The sequence below is a fragment of the Peromyscus leucopus genome, chromosome 8b (assembly GCF_004664715.2).
Source record: "Peromyscus leucopus breed LL Stock chromosome 8b, UCI_PerLeu_2.1, whole genome shotgun sequence".
NCBI lineage: Eukaryota > Metazoa > Chordata > Mammalia > Rodentia > Cricetidae > Peromyscus > Peromyscus leucopus.
In genome coordinates, this window is record NC_051086.1 from 48,628,562 (window position 1) to 48,648,468 (window position 19,907).

The 19,907-nt window shown below is 38.8% G+C and overlaps 1 protein-coding gene across 2 annotated transcripts in view; it reads right to left on the reverse strand.

The window, feature by feature from the left end:
* Positions 1 to 19,907, reverse strand: part of Map2k4 (mitogen-activated protein kinase kinase 4) — a 95,522-nt gene that overhangs the window by 64,666 nt on the left and 10,949 nt on the right. Inside the window, exons 2-3 of one of the 2 annotated variants that reach the window (XM_028869353.2) lie at positions 18,766 to 18,798; positions 675 to 777 (exon numbers count right to left, since the gene is read on the reverse strand). In XM_028869353.2, the coding sequence (XP_028725186.1) occupies positions 675 to 777; positions 18,766 to 18,798 (136 nt within the window). The remainder of the gene's footprint in view (positions 1 to 674; positions 778 to 18,765; positions 18,799 to 19,907) is intronic. The other variant, XM_028869355.2, reaches the window with a different exon arrangement.

Consider the following 19,907-nt stretch of genomic DNA (forward strand, 5'->3'; position numbering starts at 1 on the left):
TTATTATTTCTGAAGTTATTAGCATGTTCCCAGTATTTTCAGTAAGATACACTACCGTTTCTATCTTTTTAAAATATTGACTAGGGGGCTGGAGAGATGGCTCAGAGGCTAAGAACACTGGCTGTTCTTCCAGAGGTCCTGAGTTCAATTCCCAGCTACCACATGGTGGCTCACAACCATCTGTAATGAGATCTGGTGCCCTCTTCTGGCCTGCAGGGATACGTGCAGACAGAACAATGTATACATAATAAATAAATAAATCTTTTTAAAAAAATTGACTAATAAAAGGCAACACCAACATCTGTACACTAACTTGAACCAACTGATATACCAAACGAATCTTCTAGAAACAAGAATCTATTTCCACTAAGTGAACAGTGGGGATGGAAACAGTGAGAAGACAGCTGAGCTCCTAAATACAACCTGCACTTTAGCTGAAAGCCCAAAGTTTATTAAGAAAGATATAAGTGAGCCTGTGTCTCTGGCTGTATTTTCCAAAGTAAACATTTAAGAAAGAAAACTGTTCAACTTAAGACTACAGAATCAGTAACTTTCTATTTACGTTCAAAGAATGACATTTCAAATTACTGTAAGGAAACAGCAACAGCAGCCCCTTGCTTTGCATCAAGTGCAGCAGTGGGAAAGCTCCGCCCTTAGTCCCTGAGCGTACTCACATGTGTGGGTTCTGGACTCCTGTAGTGTTAGGATGGAGAGTAAACCGTGCTGTCGATTTGACAGGTGGATTGGCAAAATTCAACTTCAGTGCTTTGCGTTTACCTGAGAAATGAGAAACACAAAGTAAAAGTTTCAAATAGTAACCACAAATACATGCAATGATTAAATTCAATTACTTTTTTAACATTCAAGTATTATAAAACTGGTTATTACTTTGAAGGCATGAGAAATTCAGTGAAAGGCAGAGAAACTTGCTTTAATGAATCAGTCACTATAGAACAATGTTTGAAAAGGCAACAAGTATCTTCTAATGAAAAGAAAGTAAACAAAAGCTATCTCATGCCCATGCCCACAAACCACTCTCTGTTGCAGGTCATCAGATGATGCTTGGTGCTTTCTATTCAGAGTCCAGAAGTCTAACACTTGGCAGGAAAAGTACCAGTCTCAGTAGGATTGTCTAACCCACCGTGAGCTCAAACACTGCAGTGTTAGAAGCAGAATGCCTTCAGTTTAACCAAAATCCCCTCCCTCCCTCCCTCCCTTCCTTCCTTCCTTCCTTCCTCCCTCCCTTCCTTCCTTCCTTCCTTCCTTCAGAACAGTGTAAGTGCTGAGTGACAGATCTGAAGCATTCTGAAGCTCTGATAGTAAAAACTGTCACAGCATGGGTCTACCTCAAGCTAACAACACAGGTACCCCAACAGTTACTTCCTTGAAGCAATTTCTTTGAGCTTAAATGCAGGGAAGTATCAGCATTTTTTTTTTTTCTTTTTCGAGACAGGGTTTCTCTGTGTAGCTTTGCGCCTTTCCTGGGACTCACTTGGTAGTCCAGGCTGGCCTCGAACTCACAGAGATCCACCTGGCTCTGCCTCCCGAGTGCTGGGATTAAAGGCGTGCGCCACCACCGCCCAGCTCAGCATTTTTTAATACACAAGTAAACTCTGTCCATTATAGAAAAACCAGAAAATTCAGAGAAAAGTTTTTAAAATGTTAAACATATATGTAATATATAGCATTTATAAAACATGTGTATCCATGTATCACTCCAAAATAACAATTTGTTGCTTTCTGTTGCAAACTGTTTCCCTAAACATAGACAGACAAATGCTTTATCTCAAAATTTCACTCAGGCTATGGTACTGCTTCAACATGCTTTTCTTGCTACCTATATTTCCTTCTGGGTGAATGTCCCACATGGAATCACTTCTTTAGGGTTTCTACACATATTCTGTAACAGAATAGGGCTTTCACTCATTCTGGTTTCGTGTTCATTTTAGGGATATTTTCTCCGGTACTTCTGTCTCCAGAGCTTTTCATACACACGTCTAGCTACTCAGCCAGTCTCTACAATCAACACTTGCCTCAGTCAATTCTACAGGTTTACTAGAACACACCAAGTGAAGATACAAGATTGGGGAGTGAAGCAAGTGATGTCAGACTGACAGCATACAGCTCCTGGGCAGTACTAAGAGCAGCTGTGTGGGATGGGCCTTTGACGATCAGGAAGATACTAGGCACAGCGCTTCAGAAATAAGTATAGTACAGGAGTTTTCCACATGACCTGCTCTTTCAGTTACCAAACTTTGCTTTCAAACCACTTTCATCTTACTCAACTAGGGTCTTTCAAACTATGTGTAAGAGGTGGTCTGTGTACAAGAACATCAGATTTCATTTTAAAAGTATATATTACTAGGGGGTTGGGAAACAAAACATTTTTGATTGTTTGTTTTGATATAGGGTTTCATGAAGCCCACCTGGCCTCAAAGTCACCATGTAACTGAGTAATGAGTTTGATCTGTTAATTCTCCTGTCTCCACCTCCTGAGTGTGAGTGCTAGGATTATAGACATAAATTACCACCCATAGTTTAAAACTTAAAACCAAAACTAGGAAAAATCATTTGGACAAAGCAGCAGGCTAAAGGATGGGTAAAAATTTTTACCAGCTACACATTTGATAGAGGGCTAATATCCAAACTGGACATCAAGAAAACATAATACCATTAAAATGAGGTACATTCTAAACAGAATTCTCAAACAAAACTCAAATGACTGAGAAGCACTTAAAAAATGTTCAACATCCTTATTCATCAGGGAAATGCAAATCAAAACTACTTTGAGATTTCATCTTATATTAATGAGAATGGCAACAAACATGGCTGGTGAGGATATGGTGTAGGGAATTCCCATTGCTGGTGGGAGTATACAGCCACTATAGAAATCAGTTTGGTGATTCTTCAGAAAGATGGGAATCAATTTATCTCAATTTCCAGCCATACCACTCTTGGGCATATATCCAAAGGATGCTTCATCCTACTAGAGAGACTTGCTCAACCACGTTCACTGCTGCTCTATTCATAATAGCCAGAAATTGGAAACAACCTAGATGTCTGTCAATGGATGAAGAAAATGTGGTACATTTATACAATGGAGTATATATTACTAGGGGGTTGCCATTAAAAAAAATAAATAAATAAAATCCTCAAGTTCACAGGTAAATGGATGGAACTAAAAAAAAATCATAAATAAGGTAACTCAGATCCAGAAAGACAAATATGGTGTGTATTCACTTATATGTGGATGTTAGCTGTTACGTCATTGATAAGCAAGCTATAACCCATAGAACCACAGAGGCTAGGTAGAGAGTAGGGGACTGAGGGTGGGGATGGACCTCCCTAGGAAGGTAAATAGAATAGTTGGAGGGTAGACTGGATCAAACAGGAAGGGGGACACAAAAAGGGGACAAGGAAGGGAATATGGCAAGGGACTAAAACTAATTTGAGGGGTCATATGGAAACAGTAGAAGCTTCCTATAATGTATACATATATGAAGGCAATCTAAATGAAATGGCCAGATAATGGGGGAGAGAGAGCCCCAACTGGGCACCTCTCATAACAAAATAAAACTTCCAGTACTGGGAATAGGTTATAGCTAATCAAGTTCTTGGCCAAAGGGATCCCTATGGGAACGCCCAAAAAACCCAGACTATTGCCAAGTCTCCACAAACTGACAGTAAGCCCCTATGGCTGAAGACAACATCTACATAACTCACTGAACTCAGACAGGTCAAGCTGGTGCTTACCTAGAGCCTTCACCCCTATTCATGGTAACAAAGAAGAAAGGTAAATACCAACCCCGCTACAAACCCTTCAATCTACAGGAGTGACCCACCTGCAAGATATGCTGATGCAATAGTGGCACAAAGCTCCTGGGAGTAACCAACCAATATCTACTTTGAGTTAAGGCCAATTCCATGACGTGGACCCCCACACCCAGTGATGCTTGCATGGCCAGGAATCCAGGAGAGAACCAAATGCTACTATTCTGCTACAGGAATGTAGCAATAAAATGACTCCTAATGACATTCTGCTATACTCATAGATCTCTGCCTTGCTCAGCAATCATCAGATAAGCTTCCTCCTGCAGCAAATGAGAACAGATACAGACACCCACAGCCAGACAATATGCAGGGAGTGAGAGACCTTGGAACCCCAGCCCAAAAAGGGAGGTCTCCATCAAATTCTTCCTCTCAGGGATTGGGGACCTCTGTGGAACAGGAGGCAGAAAAAGTGTAAGAGCCAGCATTGATGGTGGACACCAAGGAATCAAGGCCTTCTAGTGACAATGGGGCTGGCACACATATGAACTCACAGAGACTGTGACAACATGCACAGGGCCTGCAGGGGTCTACACCAGATGGTATTCTAGAGCTGAAGGGATAAGTTATCTCTAATTGACAGTCACTTACAAATGAAAAGTTAGTTTTCTCCTAGGGAGTCTCACTGGGGGAAATTACTCTTAAAGGTAGGCCCCATGCCCAGCAGTAGATGGCCAACACAAAATGAACTCAAAAGTATCTGCCCCGGCCAGCAGGGCTTCAACGGGTTCTTGACCACCCTAAGGACGGAATGATATGGACAGGAGATACAAAGGAAATACACCAAGACAATATTCTGATCAAGGTGCCACTTTATTTTTCTCCAGGAGGGTTTATATAGTTCCTGCAGGGTGGGGGAGCAAGAAACTGTTATCTGCATAGAGTGGGGCAAGCTAACAGGATGTTTATGTAGGATGTTAGAGGGTGAAAGGTCAAGGACTCTGACTCAATGTCCTTTTGCTAGGCAACCTGACCGTAAGATGTTCTAGTTCCCTGTCTTATGGGGGCCTGTATTTTTCCACTAACTAGAGATTCTGTCCTTGTCCCTGACAGTATCTTTGGAGATTGTCTCATAATGGTAAGTCAGGGAGGGTTTTATTTTTTGTTTTTATTTCTGTTTTTTTCTCTTACAAAGTCCTTTGTGTATATATTATAATTTCCAGTTTGGGGTTTTTAAGAGTGCATGAGCATGTGTGCCTCTGCATCTATATGTGGTTCTTGTGCTTTTTCTTTGGTTCTTTTTCTTGACTGTTTTGTCATAGCCCAATGTTTTTAAAGTCATCATTGTATTGCACTGTATTGTATTATTATTCCTTAGATGACTGTTAGTTTTCTAAGGGGAGACACAAAGGGCATGGATCTGAATGGGAGGGAAGATGTGGAGAAACTAGAAGTCAGAGGAGGGAAAACCATAATCAGAAAACATTGCATGGAAAAATACATTTTCAATTAAATCAAATCAGCTAAAATGCTTTCCTGGACGTGTGGGGTAGGGAGGGAAACAGTGACAGAGTAACCTCAGCCAAACTGGAGCCTGTTAATATAGACCAGGCTAGCCTGAAACTGACAATGAATAATCCTCTCCCGCTTCTGCCTTTGTGTGCTGGGATTACAGGTGTCACCACCACATGTGGCACTACAAGGTGATCTTTAACATTTAGAAACAAAGCAAGAAACAAACTTGTTGGGTATGGTGGCTTGTGCCATCACACAGGAAGCTGAGGAAAAGGAATTACCTCAGGTATGAGGTCAAGCTGGTCAACACAAGCAAGTTCCAGGCTGCCAGGGCTACACTGTGAGCCTCTATCTCTCTCTCAAGCAAAATAAAACAAATTTGACAAAGAACATTAATATAAACAAGAAGAACTGTGTGAAGTTCTAATACCAGAAACATTCAAGATGTTTTATTTGTTGAAGTGGCCCGTCTTAAGCACAAGCTTGGCTAGAGAACACACTGGTCAGGGTGACTAGGTCAAACCATCACCAACAGAAAATTGCTTTAAAATTCAGCAATATGAAAATATTCTTTTATGAAATTCTCCTTTCTTCTTGAAGAGCTGTCCTTGTGAGTCTCAAAGGCAAGGGATTTGCCCTGATGATACTCGCTGTGTTGGAGTCTAAACAGTTTCTTCTACTTTGTCTTCAGTGAATGGGAACAGTGTTCAAGCCACCCTCTCACCACTGAAGTGTGGAATCAGGCCATTTGTCTTCCAGTTTCCAGGTCCACAAATACAAATTATTGAGCCAGGATGGACAATACACTGAGTCTCACCACTATATGACTGAAATGATCCTGATGATTGTGTTATGTTGTAATGTGATTAAACTCTGGGGATGGTGAAGTAATATACATGTATTTTACACATAAGCTATATATGACCAATTTAGGACAAGAGTGTAGCGGGCTGAATGGTGATCCCTAAAGATACTAATTCCTATTCCCTATAACCTATGAATGTTGGGTTATATAGCAAAGATAGCATTGAAAATTAAAGACGAGCAAGCATGTATCTTAATGAGCTGAAACCCAAAAAGTCCCCAAGTTAAAAGCGAACATCATTTGTCACATGCTGTGCTTAAAAACAACTAACACACACATCATGAATGATCTCTCTAGATGAATAAAAACTGACAAAAGACAGAACAAAGAACTGTTATGAAAGCAAAACACTAAACAACTTTCTCAATTTGTGGGTGAGGGGCCAGAAACAGGCGAACTGCAGGGAATGCTGAAGCAAGCTGCTACAATGAAAGTTCACTTGAGCTTTCTTGATGATAAAGATAGTTAAAGCACACAGAAAAGAGGAATTATTTTTCAGCACTGTAGCTTAACAAAAATCAAATTGAAGGAGAGGGGCTTTAAAGGCAATTTACTTCAAAAACAAACGTACATAGTTCAATACAATGTGATTTATGTTAGTTAGATTTAAACATGGTCTACACTCAATCTGCAAATAAGTATCTTTTCCAACCATTCACTAACAAATATATGAAAGAACTGTAAGTTTTCAGTCTCTCCAGATGCAAAGGTCTCAACTACAAGGAGACTAAGTAAGACCAGTTGTCCTGCCAGCTCTCATGCAGACAACCCTGCCAACCATTAGCTGATGATGAACTTGAAACTAGTCTTGAGGAGGAAAAGGACTTAGGCTGAGGAGACTAAGGCAGGGGAGGAAGAGGGTGGCCTTGCAGACCCAAGATGCTCCTTCCAAACATCCACAGGTAATCAACTTTTCCTTCAAAGCATCCTCTTCCCTCACCCATCAGTGCTGATTCCTCCTTTCCTCAAGTGTCCCCACTGCTGCCATGTATTCAGGTATTTCCTGCTGATGGGTTGATGTTGAAAATGGAACCTGAGGCTTCCTGCACACTAAGGACCAACTCTGACACTGAGCTAGAACCTTGGTTATTTGTAATCACTAAAAATACAAACACACATAACACTACTATGAATTTTTTAAATTAAACTGAAAAGAAAGAAAGAAAGAAAGAAAGAAAGAAAGAAAGAAAGAAAGAAAGAAAGAAAGAAAGAGGGAAAGGGGAAGGGAAGGAAAGAAGAAAAGGAAAGAAAAGAAAAGAAAGGAAAGGAAAAGAAAAGAAAAGAAAAGAAAAGAAAAGAAAAGAAAAGAAAAGAAAAGAAAGGAAAAGAAAAAAGAAAGGAAAAGAAACCAACAGAAGGCTAGAGATGCCTCAGGGATTTCCTATGAGAAGATCAATGCCAGAAAAGGAAAATGATCCCAATGCTTACTGATCTGGGAACATATATGACACACATGGCCCCAGGTAACTCCACTTCAGCTGCTCAAGTAACTGGAGTAGAAATGTGAGTATACATTGCACTCGATGCTTTTGCTTTAAGCATAGATCAGTATATATATTTCCCAAGAACTGCTCTAGATCCCTGTTGGAAACACTGCCTAACTTTGGTTCTCCTCATGGCTTGTGGAAAGTGAGAACATTTGTTAATACTAGAAAAATTAAAATCATGCCTGGCCCACCAGCTGGCCTGGGCAGTTTGGCAGCCCAGGACCCTAAGGACTGAGGGGAGCACCCTCTTGGCACCACTCTTAGAGTTCTGCTGTCCAGTCTGTCTGAGAAGAGAACACCCCACCCACACTGGTCAAAATGAGCTCACTTCACCTACACATTGCTCTCCTCAAAGTTCCCTTAAGAAAGGCACTGTCAACAATAGGGCCATCAAGGTTACTAAGAACCACGAATCTGAAAATTGGGGCTCCAGGAGGAATTAGGGAGGGAGGAGGTGAGTATGATTAAAATACAGTAAATATATTATATGCACATATGAAATTCTCAAAGAATACAATATTTAGAATTCTTCATCCTTTTGCTTAGAGCTAAGTAAAGTTGGGCATATAAAGAACTCTAAATATTCTCCCTGAACTAACCGCTCAAGCAACACAAACCTTTAACACCATGTTCACAATCAGCTTCACATATCTCACAGTTTGGCCCTCCCTTCAAAGACCCTGATGAAGGAGTTGACAGTCTTCTACTCATGTTCTGTATCTACAGTCATGATAATCCAGGCATGAAAACAGCTTCACTCACCTTCTACAGATGAGGAAAACACTCTTTTCCTCATGACTCATTAAGAACAAGCATTGTGTTTGGTTTCAAAATCATCAAAACTGGCTCCATGGGAAAAGTACTTGCTATACAAACATAAGGACCGGAGTTCAGGTCCCCAGTACTCACACAAAAAGCCAAGTGTAGAGGTGCCATCCCATAACCCCAGGATTCCTGGGCTCACTGGGTTATCCAGTCAGTGAATTCCAAGGTTCAGTGAGAAATCCTGTCTCAAAACTGAGGTAAAATGTGTATGAGCAGCATATCCAACATCAACTGCAATGTACATTTGCCTCTACAAATGTACACATAAGAGTGTGCACTGGCTCAAATGCACACATACATCCTCATCTTCAAGTTTGTTCCCAGAGAGACTCTATGCTCACACTGGTCCACCCTGCCTCCCTCTGATCCTCGAGTTTGTTCCTGTGATTCAACTGTTAACCTTCTCTATGTTTAACTATCCTGATTTACCTCTGAAATCTGCAAATGTGCTATACATAATAAATACCTAAAACAAAGGAGTGTTAACAAGCATTTACTGGATTTCAATTTTATTATTTTACTTGCTGGTATCTCAATGTCCTCCAACTCAACCTAACAGGCTTGTTTTTTCTCACTGCATCATAAGAAAGAAGATTCTATTATCCATATGGCCAAACTGGACAACATAAATTCAATCTTGTAAGACTAAAGACCATTTACAATTTATAAAATGTCAGCAAATCCACATATCTCCAACACCACTGATTCAAAAAGTGAGAAGATCATGGTTAATATTTATTACAGTTATAGCCAAAGTCTTCACCGCCTTTAGGGACGTATGTGGCTAAGGGTTGTTATTACTTTCCAAGCCAAAAATCTTTGAACATCTCTGAGTTTTAAGTGAAGTATGTCAGCCCACAGGAATCCGGGATCCAGGTATGCTGTCTACCTAAGAGACTTTCTAAATGAGCACATGCTGAATCCCTTCTCTCTGCTTCCTGTATGAAAAAAGGCGGGGAACTTTCCCTGACACATGCTCCCACTATCACAATGACTTGTCTGCCCAAACACAAGGGGCCAAGCCATCACAAACTAAACATCTGAAACCATGAACCAAAATGAATTTTTCCTCCCCTTACTTTTGTTTCTCTCTGGTCATAACAATAAGAAAAATAAAACAAATTAAAACATTTAATGCCACCAAAAATAAATAGATCCTAGTGTCAATATTAGCAAAAGAATGCAGCAGTAGGCATCCTCTTCAAACTTGCTCAATCTGTAACTATCTGAGAAATGAGTACCTTTCCCACCATAACCATGTCATCTGCCAGGAGGGCAAAAATTCATTTTCTTCTTATCTGTCTCAGCACTTGTTATCATGTCAACCACACTAACCTGCAGCACATTGTCACTACGACTGTAAACTTGTTCAAGTTCCAAAAGGCAGCATGTAGCAAACATTTCAAAATATCTTTAACTAATAACTCCATTTCTACAAAATTATGCTAAGGATATTAAAAAGTATGCAAAGAAGATGTTCAAAGCAGTGATATTTATGCTACATTACGTATAAAAACTGTGGCACATCCATAACTGGAATATTACATTATTGTCAAGAAAAAACACCATTAAAAAACAACAACAAGAGAAAGTGCAGGCATTTGCTATCAAGTCCAATAACATGAGTTTAATTCCCAGGAGCCAAATGGTAGAAGGAGAAACTCCTCTAACCTTCACATGCTTACAATGAGACTACTAGTATATGGATGCATGTGTACACACACACACCATAAAAAAAATGAAACCACTAACATTAGAAATCATCAATGCACTGGAGAGGCAGAGAGAGGACAATGCCTAGGGCTTGCTGGCCAGCCAGCCTAGCCTACTTAGTAAGATCCAGACCAATAGGAAACTGTCTTTGTGGGTTTGTTTGTTTGTTTGTTTTTTTTTCAAACTCACAGAGATCCACCTACCTCTGCCTCCTGAGAGCTGGGATTAAAGGCATGCCCCACCACCCCCAGGCAAGACACTGTCTTAAAAAACAAAGTATATGGAACCTGAGGAATAACACCTGAAGTTGACCTCCAACCTTCACATACACTAACAAATCATGAACATACCTGCACACACATACACACTAACAACTTATTTGCAGGTTTTCTATAATTAGCATTTATTATCACTTATTCCAGATCTTTCTAAAGGAAAACAGTCAGTTCTCTAAACTCAGTCATACTGAGGCCTAAAGAACAAGTTGGGTTTTTAAAGTCCTTAAAAATACAAATATACACATTTTCACTGATCTGCTAGAACAATCTGAACATTCGTGCTTCTATCATTTCTCATGTTTCACAAATGATCCCTGGTGAGTCTCAGTAGTGCCTCAGTTAGATCCAGTGACACTGTCATCATTAATGTAATGGAGACACGTCACCCAACAGTAACTACCAGCCCTAACTCCAAGTATGAATGGTTCAGCAAACAGACTTTACTGGAGTCTAGAGTTGAAACCCCACAGCTATATCATCAACCTATATGATACCAAATAGACACCTAAAAGATAGCAGCTGTTAGTTAGAACATCCCCAGCCTAAGTGCAAGGGAGGAAAGAGGTCTTTATCTTTCCTATGTTTTGTGGTACTGGGGATCAGGCCCAGACCTTACTTAATGGAAAGGGAGGGCTGTACCACTGAGTTCTACCCCACAAAACTCCTCACAGAAAACACTGAGTACCTTCATCACATTTCTTACTATTCTATCAGTATTTTGTCAGTCAATATTATAAAACTGTGTGTGCCATGATGGGATAAAAAGAGTTGTTCAATGCAATGAAGAAAAACAAGAATGCTTGTGGCTGAAGCACATTGGCCTGCAGCTCCATTAAGTCCAAGTAACAGGCCAAGGAGACCTATATGCAGCAAGCAGGTAAAACATTCACAGCAGCACATTAGCTGAGAAGCCACTAAAACCTCCAGTTATGATTTCTCCTCCTTAAGAAGTTTGCTTAAGATATCATTATTAACCATATAAGAAAGTCAGATTCTTGTCAAACGTGAATGTGATCCACTCTTTCCTTATCTGCCCAACTACCATCGGGATTCCCATCAGCCATTAAGTAATTAACTCTTCTGGACTTGCCAATTCCGTAAGAACTTCATTAGCAAACAGAATAGGATAAAGCAAGCTTCAAGATGCAGACAATTCACAGTGAGTGCACCCATTTGCTCAAAGAAAGACAGTACAGTCCAATATTAACTTAAATCTAAATGTGTTATTACCAAGGCAAACAAGAAAGGTGGGAAAGGAGTGAGCTCATCCATGCAAAATTAGTATTATGTATGTACAGTTATCTTAGCACTGTTCTACCTCTTTCCACAATACAAACAGCTTCTTCTGACCCTTATTAAAGGCGTCCTATCTCAGTCACTGTTCTACTGCTGTGAAAAGACACCACAGCCAAGGCAACTCTTATACAAAAAGGCAAGCAAACTCTTAAAAAGAAGGTATGCGTGCTGTTTCAGGGTTTAGTCCATTATCATCATGGCAGGGAACATGGCAGCATGCATGGTGCTGGAGCAGGAGCTGAGAGCTACATCCTGATCAGAAATCAGAGGGGGAGGGGAAGGTAGAAAGACAGAAAGACTGGGTCTGGCATTGGCTTTTGAAACCTCAAAGTCTTCCCACATTGACACACTTCTCCAACAAAACCACATCTACTCCAGCAAGGCCACACCTCTTAATCCTTCTAAAAGAGTGCTACTCCCTGGTGACTCAGCATTAGAACATATGAGCCTATGGGGGCCATTCTTATTCAGACCACATCTTTCATTTCTTAGGAGACACAATTAAGCACTATTTGTTGCCCATAAATATAGTCTATGATATGAACTGATGTCTTTGAAAAGGTTAGATTCCATTAAGAATAGCAAGAAGAAATGGCACTCTACGAGAACATACTGCACCCCACTGCTTCTTATGCATGTAGTACATAAACAGATCCTGACTGACTGACACGTTTCTTTTCTGTCACATACACCCTCAGGACCCAAGAAGGAAAAGCAAAAGATCAAACCACTTTTAGAACATTGTGGGGGGCACACTTTACACTTTCAGAGTCAGTGTGCTAATCAGAGTGTTAAGAAAGAAGTGGAACAGTATTATTGCTGAATTGTGAATGGCACCTGCTGGGTTCTGGGGAAAAAATAAAATAAGAAAATTAAAAAGCTAATCTCTTGATTTAGAAGGCCAGTATTGTTCATGAAAAATGTCTTTTCACTTAATGTGACTTTTAATTAGATTTAGCAACTAAAAGGTATTTTTCTAAAAAAAATTAGGGCACAGAACCTTTGATTAATGAATAGGCCAGGGTGATGAGACCCTGTCTCAAATCATCATCATCATCATCATCATCATCATCATCATCATCATATCATCATCATCATGACCACCACCACCACCAATTATTTCTACCACATATCCTGTATATACATGTCCACTCTAAGAATATAGGGTTCTTCAAAGGGAGCTCTAGATTTATTTCAGCTTCAAAGTCTCCAGCACTCAGACACAAGTATAGGTGGGCCTCAATCATGCAGAGAGTATTGTTATAAAAGCCACTCTAAAGGGGAGATATGCTTGTCTTCACTTAGTCCTCACTTCAGGTTAATGTTTGCTTGGCATTCCCACGTGATAAGATCAATACCAAGACAACAGCCACAAATTTCTGGTGGTACAGCCTACCTCCTTGGACATTTTTGTCTGGATTTGGAAAACACACAGAAAAACCAAGTAGTGGGGATTCTAGCATTTACCACACCTTATGTGAAAACCACCACCCTGAATTTGTAAGCAAACCTGAAGAGCTTTGAACAGTAATGCAGCCAAGACTGGTCCCTGGAACCTTTCCCCATCACTTCTACTCTCATCCACTCAGCCACACAAGTTCTGTCAAACACTTCTCCATAGTCAGTAATAGCAACTGGCACACGAAGGAAAACTGTAATGTGAGAGAATCCCACTTAAATACTTTCCTTAAACGGTCGTTAATGTAACGACCATTAGAAATCTTCCTTCTAGTAACAAAAGTAATTTTCAGGGAGAAGTTGTGTTCTACCAACTTCCAAGGTGGAAGACAATTAGGCAACATCTCTTGTTAAGAGAGAACAAATGGACCTGACTCAGCCCATACATCACAGATACATTTCTGGAGCTTTAGCACAGAAGTGTTTTTGTTCCAAGGAGGATTGTATGCTGGTATTTTATCATGGTCCTCAGAGAAAGTGATGAATATATTGTGTATTAGCCTCTATAGCTTATGGGCCAGCTCTACAAAAATCTCTTTTGTCAACTAACTTCATCATCTATATCAATCTAAATAAACTATACTAATACCCAAAAGCAGTAAATGTATTCATTTTGTTTCCTAAAAAGAAGCTCAGCTGAGGTCAGTAATTTCTAAATGACAAAATTTTAGTCATTAGTTGCAAGACTTTTACTACAAAAAAATACAGATTTAGAAATGTAATCAGCCAGAGCTGGGGAGATGATTCAGCAGTGAAGAGGCCTTACTGCTCTTGCATAGAACTAAGCTCCAGTTCCCAGCACCTACCCATATCAGGCAGCTCACAGTCACCTGTAACTCCAATGCCCTCTTCTGGCTTAGAAGATCCTGTATGTATATGATTCAGACAGACAGACAAGTAGGTATACATACATATATATAAAATAAAAACAAACAAATATTTTTTTAAAGAATGAGTTTTTAAGCCTTTAGTTTATTTAAAACATGAAGAATTGGTCCTCTCTCCTCTACTTCATTTCCCTGGTTCTCTACAATCCCATAAATAAAGCCAAAACACCACCTTTTTTACAGACACTCTTATCAACTCAGCAAACTATGAATATCTAACACAAACTTATGAAAAGATTCAGGAAACAACCTTCCTCCAGTTTTATTATTGCCATTTTATGACCACCAATTTAACACAATAAGAATAATTACTGTAAAAGAAAGGTTTCACAATTCAGGGTACAAGGTACATGCTTGTAATCCTAGCACTCAGAAGCTGAGGCAGGAGGATCATAACCTAAATGAGTTCAAGCTAGCCTAGGCTACATAGTGAGCTACATCCTGGCTCAAAAACTAATTTTTAAAAAAGAGTAAGAAGAAGCCAGGCGGCAGTGGCGAACACCTTTAATCCCAGCACTCGGGAGGCAGAGGCAGGTGGATCTCTGTGAGTTCAAGGCCAACCTGGACTACAGAGTGAGTTCCAGGAAAGGCTCAAAGCTACATAGAGAAACCCTGTCTCAAAAAACCAAAAAAAAAAAAAAAAAAAAAGAGTAAGAAGAACAAGAAAGCCTCTCTTCCACACATAAACCTTTCCCCATTATATCCATGTGCAGCATCACCAAAAATGGCTACCACTGTAGTCTAATGCCCTTAATACTACAGAACAACGCTTACCTCTGGAGCACATACTTTCTACATAACAATTTGGTTGTAAACTAAGAGTTAAAAAACAGGTTTGTAATCCCAGCTTCAAGAGGCTAAAAGCAGGGTTGCAAAACTCCAAGACCAGTCTGAGCTACAAACTGAATTCTAAATCAGCCTAGGTTATAGGTAGAGACACAAAGAGAGGAAGTGGGGGTAATATTCTATTGCTATGCAAACATTCCCAAGTAAAACACTCTTAAAATGAAGACACAAGAAGTTTTTAAAGCCACCAAAAGTGTAAAAGGCAAAGCTACAGAAACCAAATTTTTTTTTTAGAATCCGAGAAGTCTTCTGCTATGGGCTGATAAATACACAGAAATAAAAACTAAATTATTGGACAGCCTCCTAAAAACTCTCAATTTGATTAGCACAGGATTTCAGATATTTTTCTGAGGAAAACCCTATGTCCAGGGATCTGTGATAGCATTGTTCTTATCCCCTAGCCACCCCAAAGTCAGGTGGTTGGCAGACCTCGGGCAAACTTGATATTTGGTTTTTGTTTTGTTTTGTTGTTTTTAAAAAAAAACTTCAAAAATATGTTTCCAAGTAAACCTTTACCTTCACTCCTAGAGATTGGTTTTTATAAAGCAAGCAAATCATACTGTGAAGTTCATCTACTAAAGACAAAAGATTCATTCAAACTTGGTCATAATGAACACATATTTACATGAACAAAGGTACTCTATGAATATGGTTAACCAACAGGCTCTAAATGAAGTTTAGTGTTGGGAATGTAGAAACTGTACATCTAGAACTCTCACAAATGAAAAGGTATTTCTTCCTCAAGTAATTTTATGTTCTGAAAAAAAAAAACAATGATCCCATAGTATTTAAAAAAATATAGTTACCATAAATAACTTGTTTTTATTATCTAAAATATATTATCTTAAATATTTATAAAATCAAAACTCAGACATGCACAGACTGTAATTTATTTAAAAAAAAAAAAAACATGAGGTACAAAGTGAATATTCAATTTCTACCAAATTCTGGACCCCAAATTAAAATTGGAATCTCATACTATCTGTGCATGTGAATATACATATACACATTTCCAATAACCTTTCACTAACTTAAAACAGGCAATCACAAGAATTGATTCGAATAGTGATATAGAAACATAAAGAACAGAAATGTGCATGTCAAACAATGGAACACTAATCTCTCAGAGCTTCCATTAGTCATGATCATCTTAGAACAGTCTTGATTGTGATGGAGAATTGGTTATTGCTGCTTCAAGGACACCTGGAAAATGTCTAATTTTCTGTCCTTTGCTACATTCTCTCCTATAACTACTGTATGATGTATATTTAGTATTAATGAATTAGATTAGTTTCCCCAATTCTGAAATATCCTTTGGCATTTCTGGCAAAGTATGAGCCAACTGGAGAATAACTACTCAAATGATGATTTCAAATTCTTAATTTTAAAGAAATGGTGATTACTTTAACAAACTTAACATTTGCATCTAAAGCAAACTAGAAAACTGCTGCAAACATTACAAATTGTACTTTAAATTTTTAATTTATAAAATCATGGGAAAAGTGTTTACATATAAGCTTATCCTTATCCTAAAATATAATCATTGATTTGTACAAAAACAAATGCTGTTGGCTAAAGGCTGGGCATCCCTACTAACTCTCCAGCTCCCCCTCCTCTCCCTGATATGTGCACTCTTGTCCTGAGTCCTCCAGAGTCAGTCAACACAGACAAGCTAGCTCCACCTAACTCTGAAGTAGGTTAGGCCCACAGCAGGATCCCCAAGCCTCTAGATCTCATTAAGAAAGCAGTAGCTGCAATGGCATAGTGGAATGTACCTACAGTTCCAATTGCTCAGAAGGTTGAGGCAGAAGAACACTTGAGCACCAAGTTCAAGGCCAACCTCAGCAAAGTCAGACTCCCGTCTCAAGGGGGAAAAAAAAAGGAAGGATGGAAGGAGTGAACAAGAGACACAGTGTTCTTAGGCTCGTTCTCTCCTGAAATGAGCAGAAATAAAGTTGCCCTGTACACATCATCTTCTGTAACCATTCTCACCCTGGCTTCAGTTTCTCAGGAGTCTGCATGTAGCATTAGATATTGATAATCAGTGGGGAGTCAACTCTGTCCACTACACTGTGAGCCTGCCAAGGGCAGGTACCTCCTGTTATTCTTTTCTGTACAGGAACCTCACTCACTGTACAGTTTTTAGTATCAATGTGTACTTCATGGAGAAGTGAACATGATGATACTGAATCTCAAAAGGCAGAAAATAAAGAGAAATGGCAAAGACAAAGTGGGAGTTGGCGAAAGTCAGGAGAAAGCAGGACCAGTGAGAAGCAGCATGAAAAAGTGAGTGCAAAAGTGTGTCTGCATATCCCCTCCCACACGATCAATCTCCCAGAGGTTCGGGGGCTCAACCTCTCTAATTATTAGAGTCAGCCATGTCCAGCACATCAGGCAGAGCTGCAGCAGGAGAAGAGGGCAGAGCCACTCACAGCCCCACAGGACTGCTAACCTATCCTCAAAGCTCTTTGCAGCACTACACACATTGTAAACTTAACATAACCATGGGCCTCTTGTTTTATACACACACAGCAGACTAAAGGCAAAGAGAATACAGTGAACACAATAATAAATTCTAAATAGATCAGCCTTAGAATGTATAATATAAATTTTTAATTGCTAAATATTAAGCAAATGTTATGTTAAAAATGTAAAGGAAAGCTAAAAATTACCATGAGTGTATTAAAAATTAGGATATCATAAAATAGAAACCACAACTTCATACCTATATAATTGTAGGTTTGCTATGGGCAGAAACTCATATATACTTTTGGTTTAGTACTTAAGCTAAGAGGATGATAATAGTGTGCCTACTAAAAAAACTTTTATCCTAGTATATTGTTGCCTCGACTCTATCATGTATCACATACTCACATCATGGGTAACCCATTCAAGAAATAAATTTTTGTTCAATGAATTAGAAAGAAAACCACAATGTCCAGCCAATAAAAATTAAGCTTTTTGATCCCTAAAAAAAAAAAACATAAATAAGAAACTTTAATATAACAGAAATGCTTTTCCTCCAGGTTAAACTCTCCCTACAAACTAATTTATTAAGAATGATAGACTTCAAGTGGTCATCATTCTTTCCCAGACATGAAGAAGCAGAAGAGAAAACCATTTCATTTTGGAATGTTTTCATGTAAACTGGAGTAGTCTCCTTGAGATGAGCCTTTTTAAAAAACTGCAATTTTATAATCTGTTTAAAGTTCAAAATATATTTTACTGTTTTATTTAAACAAAATATATGTTTACTGTCTTTTTATTTTACAAAAAATCTATTCTATATTCTATGAACCCAAACATTTTATTTGTTTTTTTATCTGGTGCTGAGACTCAAATCCAGCAGCTAGCAAATACATGGCCAAAAAGCTATGGCTGAACTAAGCCCAGCCCATGAGTCTATGAAGATGAACGTCCTAATGGAGGAAGAGGTGCAGAGACAGACAGACACGACTGCAACAAGATTTGTTTTAAAGAAAAAGAGTAAGAGCATTAAATACTTTTAAATAAAAGACAGTCTTTACATGCAGTCAAGACATTCTGCACCACAATCTTAGAGATGAACTTGCAACTTGTGATTTAAATTTCAGTAAAGCTTGAATACTTCTCTTTCTATACACACCTTTTTCTTATTTGAATTTCAATAAAAACAAGAACAATTTATGGCCAAGAATATAACAAAGAATGGGAAGAAACAGAATGAAAAATGGAAGCTCTTTCAGTGTAAAATCACCATGGTCTGTTAGTTGAAACAACAGTGGACACATTCCCAATACCAAGATGGATATGAAAAAAAGTAACAGAATATCAAAATTTTAGCTTACTTTGTGCCTTTTCACAGAAGTTTATCTGAAAGCCTAAAGTAAAAGAGATAAGTTGCAGTTCATTTGCTGTAAATCAAAGAAACCAAATCAAAACATGACATTGCATCTCTATATTACATTGTGAATAAAACTAATGCAAGAACAGTTCAAACCACTTTACCCCACCATAGACAAGGACAGCAGAGGGCTTCCTGTAAAAACTCAGCTCTTTCAAATGCACTGCAGTACACTCAAAGTTTAATTAAATCATCTTTTAACATTAGTCTTTATTTTTCCCATATAGTCAATAAAAAGTTTTAAAGACTGTCATCAATTTTTTAGCATTTTCAACCTACAAATTCAGATTACAATTTATTTTACTAGCCAAAATTATTGATTTAGAAATGCCCAAGCTAATTATTACCCATGATTAAGAAACTTTAGTAATTCATAAGCTATAAAACTTAAACAAAATTTTCTAAACAATTTGCTAACTTCAAGCAGCAAGAATAAAATCACTGAATAAAAGGTAAAATTCTTCTATAGCAGGTGTGGGGCAGTCCTTGCTAGGTGCAATGGTATGCTTTGTAATTTCAGCACTCATGAGGGATTGTCTCTAGTTTGAGGCCAACCTGGCCTATATAGCAAATGAGACCTTATTCCCCTGCCCCATCGCCGCCCCCCCCCCAAAAAAAAGGTATCCTTGGGAATGCTATGGTAGCGTGGATCATTAGAACTTATAGAAAGAAAATCAGTACCCTCTCATATGAACTTATCTTCAGTTCTCATAGGATCTGGTGATACCCTGTGTATGCACCATATCCATACATCATTATCTGTCAAATGGCCCTGTACAGTAAGTCATTTACAAAGTAAAGCAGCTGCAAGTCTCAGCAGTCAGGACAAAGTGGAGGTTACAAGTTTGAAGCCAGCTAAAGCTACATAGCAAGACCCTGTCTTACAAATCAAAATGAAGCCCAATCCTTAACACTCTAAGAAGATACAATTAACATTTACAATGAATAAAAGCTGGGAAATGCTTATGCAGTTACTTTCACACAACTAAGTAACCTATTGCTGACCATTTAATCTTGAAAATGGTAATCAAAAAGGAGACAGAAATGGAAACTTCAAGAGAACAAAGTCCTGGGAAGGCTGGACAG